Source organism: Echiichthys vipera (genome assembly GCF_963691815.1).
Source record: "Echiichthys vipera genome assembly, chromosome: 1".
Lineage (NCBI taxonomy): Eukaryota > Metazoa > Chordata > Actinopteri > Perciformes > Trachinidae > Echiichthys > Echiichthys vipera.
This window is the reverse complement of record NC_139826.1, coordinates 32,208,532-32,220,035: the sequence shown is the minus strand read 5'-3', so window position 1 is coordinate 32,220,035 and position 11,504 is coordinate 32,208,532. Positions and strand designations below refer to the sequence as shown.

General features: G+C 39.8%; 1 protein-coding gene across 2 annotated transcripts in view; it reads right to left on the bottom strand.

Annotated features, from left to right (window-relative positions):
- Positions 1–309: 309 nt before the first annotated feature.
- uacab (uveal autoantigen with coiled-coil domains and ankyrin repeats b) overlaps positions 310–11,504 on the bottom strand; it is a 43,027-nt gene continuing 31,832 nt past the window's right edge. For both annotated transcript variants that reach the window (XM_083913213.1, XM_083913214.1), the window contains exons 12-19: positions 11,335–11,367; positions 10,276–10,368; positions 9,556–9,586; positions 9,404–9,453; positions 6,409–9,123; positions 5,565–5,717; positions 4,560–4,625; positions 310–3,231 (exon numbers count right to left, since the gene is read on the bottom strand). In XM_083913213.1, coding sequence (XP_083769339.1) covers positions 3,160–3,231; positions 4,560–4,625; positions 5,565–5,717; positions 6,409–9,123; positions 9,404–9,453; positions 9,556–9,586; positions 10,276–10,368; positions 11,335–11,367 — 3,213 coding nt within the window. In that variant the 3' untranslated portion in view covers positions 310–3,159. The remainder of the gene's footprint in view (positions 3,232–4,559; positions 4,626–5,564; positions 5,718–6,408; positions 9,124–9,403; positions 9,454–9,555; positions 9,587–10,275; positions 10,369–11,334; positions 11,368–11,504) is intronic.

The window sequence follows — 11,504 nt, the reverse complement described above, 5'->3', positions numbered from 1 at the left end:
TTCACCATTATGGTTTAGTGTGCTAACATGCTAATATTTGCTAATCGGCACTAAACACAGCACAGCTGAAGCTGTCGAGGTCATGAACCAAACTACTGAACAAATTGAAAGTTTGACCAGATGGTGGCACTACATGAAAAGTCAATGGATCTACAAAGTCATTAAATCTTCTGGGGATCATGAATGGCAACAATCAGAGCAGATGTTCATATATTTAACAGCAACAAGTGCAAACTTTAGCCTGCTGATGGCGCAGAAGTACAGAAGCAATTGACAAAAGACACTGAACAAAAATGCAGTTTTCTATGTTAGGCACTTTTATTGATTTTGTATTACAGATTCACAAACACAAATATTATTGTCAAAGGCAGCAACCAATTTAAACAGATTGGTTTACATTATATTTTACTGGATTCAATTTATAGTCTAAGTTACGGTAGAGGGAAGATAGTAAGTGTTAATTCCTAACATTTGCATAACAAAATGCAAGAGCTATTTTCTAAACTAGTCTGTTGGTGTAAACAGAATTTTTGGCCAAAATATAAAAAACAGAGAGCGACAAATTCTACTTGGTAAAGTATGTTTGCTGAAAAGTGAAGATGAGAGTGTCTCAAATAATTGTCAGCCACATAAATAGATATCTGTTCTATTCTTATCACATGGCGTCCCGCAGTAAATGTTACCCTGAACGTGTTTTGTGCCGTTCTACTTCCAGACCTGCTGAATATCAGAATTGTCACACTGTAGTAAAGTAATTAAAGTAGTACAAAGCTATGAAAAATATATCAGTGTAAAGGCATAAGAGACTCGCTCAACAATCACAACACCACTACACGACACCATCAAGAGTCACAAAGAGCTGGCTCAGGGGTACGCAGCCCTCGTTCTGGGAGAGTTCACTGCTGCGGGAATCGGGATTTATACGAAGTCAAGCTTCAGCCGGGACATTGGATATCTTTAAAAAGTTTGGTTTAAATGTGGTAATGCAGAGCAACAGATATAAAGCTCTGTCTATTTAGTGTTACATTCACATGTCACACTATCTGGGAGATTTATAATACATTTTCCAAGTGTTGCAGATATTACAGCTTCCAAAAACAACAGCTGCCTACCCCTGGGCCACACTGATTATTACAATTTCTATCAACTTGGCCTGCCAAGTCTCTCCACTAGAGGACACTGGTTTCAACAAAAGGACGACGTGCCACTGCAAACTGTAGGACACAGCAAGAGATCTCCACTCCACCACCTCCATGACTCAAATCCAGCACAAACCATGTCCAAACTTGTGTAACCAGACGGTGTGAGTGACATGACTGGCAAATCAGTCACACTACTATCCACCATATACCAAAATGGCAAGTAGTTTTGCGTTTGGATGATTTTTTTTTTAGCCTCTGCAGGTCTTTGGATTATTCATAGAATGAGTAAAAAGAGACTCAACTGTCTAGAGAAAGTAGGTGACATGTACAAGGTTAAAGGAGAGGTTCACATTCTTTTAAAGTCTTCCTTAAAAATTAAAGGGATTGTAATTACCATTGTCAAGTAGGTTATGTTTGTTTGTTTGTCTGGCAGCAGAATTACAGAAAAAAAACCTACTGCATCTGAACCATGGGGAGGATACGCGTATTGTTTTTCACTTTCGTTAACTTTGCGAGAGGCATTTATGATGCATTCATGTGGTGTCAGAATAATCCACTTCTGTCCATACCGGCCGCAAAGTTAGCCCCTGATAATGCTGTTTCACTGCAAGAGATGAAGGACAAAATCCTCTCGGTGTAAAATTACATTGAAAAAATGTGCAGCCAGAATTGGTCAAACCATGTGGATAACTTCCAAAGTTAAAGGCGTCGCACTCGACATTCAGAGCATTAATATGTCAGCGAACAACTATTTTCTTTGTAAAGATCCAGTGGAGTGATAGTCCTGAGCAGAAGTCTCTCCCTCTGTAATCTGAGCTTATCTGTTGTTTGTTGTGATAGACGTTCCAGCCGCACGTGCATGCTAGTGCACGTGGCCGGGAAAAAAAACAAAACACTTTTTTTGTTTCTTGAGAAATTTTGGACTCTTTGTTTTTTTTTGTGTTTGTAGCGATGTCCCTGCAGCTCAGCATAGAAACACTGTTTAGGGAAATACAGTCAAAGAGGTTTTTCACACTGCAAAGACATTCAACTTGAAAGAAACCCACTTGCAGACTGATTCATAGTGCTGAGGCCTCATATTATCTCTCTGGTTAAACTTTTAAAGGCATTTTGAACAGAGCTGCCATCTCTTATTATAATCATGTAAAGAAGATCTTTTCACTGCCAGTCAGAATACGGCGACCAATAACTCCCTCAATATGAGAATGTGTGTATGTATCTTCACACTGAGGGGGAAAACAAACCATTTAACCGGATTAATAGCGCAGGTGTGAAAACCCCGTTGTGTCCAAAATGAGCAGGAGAAACAATTACAGCAAGCAAAACCCCTTTCAGTGTTCGGACTTGTAACACTGTAAACCTACTCTTTAAGAAAGGTCCACTTTGAATATTGTCCCTCAGACTCTAAAATAACCTTGCTGTTAAACAGGAAAACAACCTGGATGAGAGCTGACTGTCAGGTGGGAATGTGAAAAGTGGTCTTTGTGTTCACGTCCATTTTACATTTCAGCTGAGCATTTCAAGAGTGAGTAATCTATATATGAGAGGGACCAGATAACTCCAGCATCACTGAAGATTATGAGTTAAAGCTGCGAAAATGCACAGATTTGCATCACTTATAACAGATTGGACAGATACGTTTGAAGTTGTATTTCTACAAACTGTACTGTAAAGAAAGGGGAAAAACGCTCCTGCATGCAAGAGGATCGTTAAGTCTGATATAGATTTTTAAGTAAATTGAGTTTTCTACTGAAGTTAAAAATAACACAGCTGTATCTAAAATTATTATCATTTTTCACTTTTACTCACAACACAGATTTTGATTTTTGGGAACCAGAGTGCAGCCATACTACAAAAAAAAGCCTGTTTTTGCCGAATGACACACACACACACACACACACACACACGCACACACACACACACCAGGCACCCACAGGGGCCACAGCAGGGGGATTCAGCAGAGGGAGATGAGAGAATGGTGAATTTGAGTCAGCATTTTGTTTTGTCAGAGGAAGCTTTAACACACAAACTCCTGTCTCATGCGGATGATCTGTAGTAAGGCGGCCTGGACGTCCTCATCCATGTGGCCCTACGACAGAAACACAGTCAGTAATGAGCTTCAGTTATTCTGTTTGTACAGTATTTTACAAAGCAAGCTCAGCTGTCAGTGACTCATTCTGCACTTCAGCTCCTGACAGTTACTGTGCACTTACACCTTCATATTTGTACATTATTTGGGCTCACTATTTCTTGATTGGATAAATGTATTTGCAGCCTGCTCCCACAGATAAACCAAGGTCACATGATGAAATTGTAGAAGCTATGATATCTACTGTGTCCTGATTCCTGGAATGCATTTCCAGAGTCACGTTGTCTCTGTGTGCGATGAAATCTCCTCTCGTCAGTCACGTAACAAGTGTGTGTGCCAGTTTGTTTAGTGTGTGTGTGAGAGTCTTGCTGCTCACTTGAAACGTTGAGAGGAAAAGCTGTAAAAATGTCAGAGGGGAACTGACATTCAAACACTGTATCCACTAAAAAAGCGCCCTAAATCAGCAGCAAGGGAGCATTTCGGATATCCACATAATGACTATTATAGGCAAAGCGTGCCTTCAAAAGTGACTGCAAAGGATCCAACACTTTGAATATGCTTCAACATCTTCGGGACAATCATCCACAGCTTTATGCTCACATCAAGGTAAAATAACTAAACCTAACTAGTGAATGTAACGTCACTAAGTTGGAACATGACATAACATAATTTCAAAACATGTTACATGTCTACGTTCTGAATCTTCCAGGGATATGTAGTAGTTCCCTGGAAGTAACTCCATTTCTATTGAGTATGTGCTGACCCCTTTGTTTTCAATATTAAATATATAATATATTTCACACATTTGTGGTGTAAACATATCGAGCATCTGTTGCTTTCGTATTTGACGAAAAACAAAACCATGATTTAATAAAACAGACGTGATTTCATAAACATCTTTTCCGTGTTTTCGACAAACTATTCAGTGTTTTCAATGACGTGATCGTTCATTGTTTTGACGTATTCTGCCACACGTGTCATACAAGCCTTCAGTGATCTGTTTCGCCCCTCCGTAATGTTGACTACATGTTCTCCCACTTACTTTCTATGTCCATATTCATGGCAGAAAGTTATGACTAGCTAATAAAACTGGAGGTTTTTAGAACAAGTTTAGTTGTCAAACGCATAAAAAAGACTTGCTGGGAATGACCAAGGATAGACGCAGTGCATGTTAAAGGTGTCTTCCTTTTATGCAATTAAGTGCTATGATTAAAATAATGATTTATTTCCCCTAAAACATATATACGTTAAAAGATTGGCTAATGAACTCTCCAATCTGATCACTAGTTTTTGTGATCACCTTCAACAGAGATTAATGAGGAACTCACCTGTGCTGCACTGAGAAGATGAGTTCGATAAATTGAAACCACCTCCCTGTGTTGCCTCTCAGCATCCTGATGGAGCAGAAGAGAAAGACACAACTTTGTTATTGTTTCAAACTGTCGCTGAATTATTCTTCCACGTCATCCAGCTACACCTAAATGTGAGGATAAGAACAGCACCCAGTTGTTGTTTTCTTGTAGCTATGAGTCATCATGTTTGCTGGAAACTATTTTCACCTCTACTCCTCAAATAAAGGAGGTTTACACGGTGCAATCACTGTTATAAATCAGTCACTGAAAGCATTTTCTATATGATTGGAGGGTAGGGCTGTGCCGAAGCTTTCTTCAGAACATCGACATTTTTATTTTAAATCAACATTCAAGGAAATTACATTACATTACAGGAAATTTCAGAAATGGAGAGAATAACTTGTGTTTTTTTTCCTTTCGTCTCCTTATTAATGTATTTATTGTATTCAGCTGTTCAGTACATGAATGCATCTCTATTCCTTGCTTTTCTACCCTGTGTGTGTGTGTGTGTGTGTATAAAACACAGAAAAATGATGATGATTGCAGATTTATGCAGATATATTGAGTTATGAATTTATAAATTTATAAAACATTAAAATGCTTGGCTAAGGTTTTTTGTCATTTTATTTGACCAATATAATGAAGAAGGTTGGTTGGTTGGTGTGGTAAATAAGGAAAATAGGTGTAAGAATAGGTTCTTTCTTGACATTTTGCGAGTTTATTTTGTTTATTTATTAGACTAACCATTAACTGAGCTAATGGAAGCTTGAACACGTGTCCTTGCTGAAACTATGAAGCTTCAAATGTAAAATAATTACATTCGGAGCGGCTTCACTGATGAGCCAAAACAACAAAACACTTAAAACATAACACATGGATCATGAGATTATTCAGTCAGTGAATGACAAAAAGGTTGTGCAGTAAATGAAATATTAAGCAGAATATTCACACGTTGACAAGATTGTCTGTGTGTCCACTCACAGCCAGCTGTTGCTGTAGGCTCTTGATCTGGGAGTGAAGTGTGTCCATGTGCTGCGTCTGTCTCTTATGCGGCGCGTTGCTTGTGTATGCCAGCTGGGACAGACCATTCAGTGCCTGCTTCAATCGCTCAACATCCGTCAGCAACTCTGTGATCTGAGACACATACACACACACAGACACACACACATTAATGTTCATACATTGTTTTCAACACTATCAACCACATAACATCCCTAAAAACGAATTAAATCAGATTCACAAATCTACATGTACACAAAGCAGGTTTTTTTCTTAAACGTAGAGTCAAAACATACACATAAATACTTTTCAATGGAGGAATATCACATTTTGAGTTGTATATTTGATAAATACAATTTAATTCATGTTATGGAAAAGTGGTAGAACCAGATCTTCGGATGTGTATTTATCTTGTGATTTATTTATGTTGTTCATGAGAATTTTCTATATGTGTACTGTTTATTTTGTTTGTTACTATTGTTTTATATTTTACATTTTCAAAATAATAAAAATCCATAGTAGTTACACGTAGATATAGTCAAACACAGACTGCACCAAAAGCAGTTTCAATAACTGTCCATAACTCAAGGAACCCTTTTTAAAAACAGAGAAATTATATTTTATTATTATAATCATGATTTTTTTTCTCTTTTCTTTTCTCTTATCTGAAGCTCATTGTGATGTTTGTTGTTGTTCTTTCTTTGTTTTTTTTTTTGGCAACAACAAAGCAATTTGAAAATGATTAAGAAAAATATTGGTCTTAAAAAAAAAAGGAGTTTCAATAGTAAAACGTTGACCGTCAGCAGAGTTGAAAACATTTTACTACCTTTTTGTCTTTGGCTTCGGTCTGCTGAGCGGATGTCTGAATCCTCCTCTGAAGATCATGGATGGTGCTGAGTGACTCGTCGTATCTCTCTTTCAGCTCTCTAATCTCTCTCTCGATGGAACGTCCCTTCTCCTGGACAGCCTCCATCTCTGAGTGGGCCCTTCTCTCAGCCTCCCTTGCTTGTGTTGCCTCCTGCTGGGCCTCTTCATTCTCTTCTGCTAAGTTCAGTAGCTTGTTGCTCAGATCGGCAGTCTCCTCCTCCAGCTGCTGCTTCTCCTTCTTCAGCTGGTTCATTTGGTCTTCCTTGTAGCGAATCTTCTCGAGCGCCTGTGTGGCCTGAAGGAGCTCGGATTGCAGGGCAGAAACGTCTTCAGCCCTCTGAGCGTTGTTCTCCTCCTCTTCACGGAGAGCCATTCGAAGCTTAGCGACCTCAGCCTCTAGGGCTTCCGTGGCCTTTGCCTGTTGTTGCAGCAGAGACGCCTGATCCCCGTGGCGTTCCTGAACTTCTTTTTGTAAGGCACAAACCCTCTGGGCCTCCTCCTGCTGAGCCTCTCTTGCTTTCTTGCAGTCAGCCCGGGCTTGCTGCATGGCATCATTGAGGGCTTTAAGCTCCGTGTCGTATGTTGCTATCCGAGTCAACTCGGATTTTAGACGCTCTTGCAGATTCTGGTTCTGAGCGTTGATCAGGGCGTTCTGTTCTTGAAGATTGGCTTTCTGAAGTGTTAACTCTTCATGTTGCTGCTCTAACTTGACCAACTTCTGAGTCAGTTCCTCTAATTTACCCTTGAACGTTTCCTCCACATTTTTGTGCTTTTCACTGGTAATCACCGCAGAGTCCAGTCTCTGTTGAACTGACTCAATCTCAACCTTTAGTTTCTCTTTCTCCTGTTTGTTGCTCTCTCCTGCAGACCTTTCTTTGTTATACTTCTCTTCCATTTCCAACAGCTTGACTGTGAGCTCCTTCACCTGGACACTGTGAGAGTGCTCTTTTTCCTCAGCTGCTGTCAGTGGGATGAACTTGGACTGAATAGCCTCTTGTATTGTATCCAGTTCTTTCTTTTGCGCCTCCAGTTCTTGGGTAAGCTTCACTGTTTCCTCCTGAGCCGCCGCATACATCACTGACACTTCGTTTGCTCTATTCTCTGCCTCGACCACAGCAGCATTCAACCTGTCCGCGATAGCTTTGTGGTCTTTAACGCTCATATAGTCTTTTTTCATCTCCAACAGGACTTTTTCCAACTTTTCTTTCAACTTATCGTTTGCTTCTTTCACATTCTTCAGTTCTTCCGCACTTTCTTTTCCCTTGGTTTCCAACTTTAACATCTCGGCTTTAACACTCTCTAAGGTCGAACTCAACTCCATCTTCACTTGCACGTGCTGCTGTCTAGGAACATACTCTCCCTCCAAGCTCTGTTTCAGAGTCTGGCTCTGCGTGCTCAGCTGTACGCACTCTTTATCTCTGTCTTCACATCTGCTCTGCAAAAGTTCAAGTTTCTTCATCAGGTCGGCGTTCTGCGATCTCAGAGTGTCCATTTCACTCAGCTGTTTCTCGCTGGCGCTTCGGAGGCTGTTGATAGTCTCCTGCAGCGTAGGTCTCTCGGCTTGAAGCTGCTGGACTTGTGCCTCTGCTTTTCCATAACGTTCACTGGCCTCCACCAGTTTGTCCTCCAGCTCTTCCAAAGCGGTAACCATGTTTCTCCGAGCCTCATCATGTGCCTTCATTGGTATGAAGTCGTTCTCAATCCTGCTGTTGAGCTCATCCAGCTGCTCTCGTAGTATATCTCTCTCCTCCTCACTCTCCTCAACCTCCTTAATTAGAGACTGGCTTCTGGTAGTCACATCAACTAGTTTCCTCTTCAATGAAGCATTCTGGTCTTCAAGAGCTGCCCGTATCCTCTGTTGCTCCTCAGCAGACATCGCCCCTGATCCTCCCTGGGATGACGGACTGTCCAATTTTCGATGGAGCTCTGCTACCTCCTCCAGCACACGATCATAGTCTTCCCTCAGCTCAGCGATCTGTCGTTCCTTCTCGTCGACTGCGTTGCTCAGCAGGTTTTTCATGTTGTCGAACTTCTCAGCTGGTACTGTGTTGCCATATTTAGGCTGGGTCTCCTTCAGCTGGACTTCCATTTCCAAAAGGGTCTCTGCTAGTTCATCTCTTTCCGCAGTCAGAGCTCCCAGTTCTTGATTTAGCTTTTCTGCTTCTCCTGCTAGCTGATTCTCGCTTTTCTTGTACTCCTCCAAGGCCTTCTCACTCTGTTTGAGGCGGTTACGAACGCGACACACTTCGGCTGAAGCACCTTCATACTTGGCCTTGATATCCTGGAGTTGGGCGCGCAGTTCTTCTGATGCCTGGCCTCCTAAGTGTTCCTTCACAGCGACTACATGGGCTTGTAGCTGTTTGACTTTACACTCAGAATCCAGCATCCTCTTCTGGACGTCGCCCAAGGCGTCCTCCAGTTCTTGAACCTGCTGATCAGCCTGTTTCTGGATGGTGTCTCGGCTTTGAACCAGCTCTTGGCACTCTCTGTTTTTGCGGTTCAGCGCGGACTGAAGCCTTGCCGTCTCTTCCACCGCTGCCTGTTGTCTTCTCTTGACCGCCTCAAGTTCATATCGGAGTGCATCCTGTTCTCCAGAGACGTCCCAGCCTACAGCAGGCGGACTCCTCTCTGAAGGTCTGGAGAGTGAACGCGCCATGGCAGGGTTCTGGTGCATCTTCACAGAAAGAGGGAAAATATATGAAATTATTAGTAGTGGTCATTTTATGGAAAGAAAGGCACTTTGAGAGTACAAAATATCCTTTCATTGCTTTATAATACAGTCACAAAAAGGTTCTTCAGCTTTGTTTCCTTTGTTTCATTTTTAATCTTTCAGTACAGACTTCTAATTTATAATTCTCTCTTTACTGCAGAAAGAAAGAAAACCAATCAGCAACTGAATAGCTGTATAATATATCTGCAAGTCATGTGAAACTGTTGGACTGATGAAAACTTACCTGACCAGAGTCCAGGCTTTGCGCTTGTTTGACCAAAATGTTTTCTTTACCTGCAAGACAAACATAACATTCAAACCTCCTCATACTCTGCAGGTGAAAATTGAAACAGTGCTATCAAATGTTTATGAGTCAAGAAACGGAAGGAGACTTACCTTTGATAACAGACTGCCCAGAGTAGTCCCCCTGTGAATACATACATACATATACACATTACAAAGACTTTTTAGACTTAAAATAAATCATTACTATATATATTGCTTTAACAGTTTATTTTAAGAACGTGCTGCAATGGCTGTGTTCACTACATGTGTTAATTTATTACTTGCAGTTAGATTAAACTAGTGGAGTCCAAAACATCAGACAGTCCTGCGATAAATCCTCACTTTATAAAGGTCATAATGTTCAGTTTTGTTTAAACTGTTTCTGAGAGGTTTGATTCAACTGTCAGCTCATTTTATTTATATAAATGGGGTGGACAAAATAATATAAAGCATGTCAGTACAACTCCATACAGGTAGTCAAAAGCACCACAACCTCCAAATGAACCATAAAGTTGAATCGACACCTCTCTGAAACATTCCCAACAAAAACTGAACAATATAACCTTCATGTGTTTGATGTTTATTGCAGGCCTGTTGTTTTAGACTACAATAGTTACAGCTATGTATATCTAATAATGTATATGAATATATACTGTGTGTGTGTGTGTGTGAACTTGAATTCTCAGGACAATCGAAATGTAATTTACATCTTGAGAAGCACTAAATATCAAATCTATGAATAAATAGTAAATATAAACATTATTCTCTGCATTGTTTCCTGAAGGATTAAGAGCTCAAAGTAGAATTCAGATTAAGTATAAAGTCACTGACCAAAGTACTCCGGAGCTGGACCTTGACAGTCTCCAGGCCTCGAGTCCCTTCATCTCTTTCTTTGGTGCTGAGTAATAACCTCAACTGCTCCTTCTGATTCAAGAGACCGAAAAAACAAAGAGACTTGCACATCAATAAATGACTGATGACAGCAAATACAGCTCAATTTTCAAAATGTATGCAAACACTTAAATTCAACTCATACTTGATATTCAAATATACCTTTAGATGAATAGTTTTACATCCCTGAGGAATGCTCAGATAATATATTCATCTACTACATAGAGTGAACTGTTTTGGTCTTTAAGAAAAATGTACAATTGATGTCAACGTAATGTGTTTTAGAGCTCTACGGTGTGTGTTTTGTCACTACTGCAAGTAAAAAAACAGTTTTAAAGGACCTTTGTGAAGATGAGTGAAGCTAATCTGCCCTCCAAAGTGCTGCAACTATTGTTGGTTTTTCTTGCCCTACTTTCAAACACTGGAACCAAGATTTAGTTGCAAATAGTCAGAAATTGCAAAATTCTGAATTGCTACAGCACCCGATAATCAATCCTGGACGTGTCAACCTGGCAGGATGTTAACAAGTGCCATTAAGCCACAATCAAGTGGCATTTAATTTAATATAAGCATGGGAGTCAGGAGGGCCCTGATCACATCCTCCATGCTACTTAGGAAGGAAAGGACATTATTCAAAATGCACCTAGTTTGCAAATCTCTTCTGGTTTCTGGTTTATCTGAATGTAATAACAAACAGATACATTTCTCTATAATTCATTATGCATATATATATATATATATATATATATATATATATATATATATATATATATTTTTTTTTTTTTTTTTTTTTTCGTACCGTGCTACCTTCCTTTTCCCTTAAACATGTAAAGTTCACCAGTCGTTTATGCTGTATAATAATGACATGTTGCATATAATACAATATAATGCACCAAGTGTAAGATTATTAGAAACAAAAGCAACCAAGTAAACAACTGAGATTGAGACTGAAATTGTAACTGAGGCCCACATTGTGCAATCAATATTTCGGTTACATACCTCTTTTTGAGTGTCTTCCATAGTGATCTTTTCCTGAAGATGGAAAACAAACATCAATTAAGGAATAAATAACAACTAAAATACCTTTAAATGAATTTCCTTGTTAGATTTTATTCTGGCAGCTAAAAAGGAGAAATATATTATGCTTACTGAATGTAGCATTTCAATTC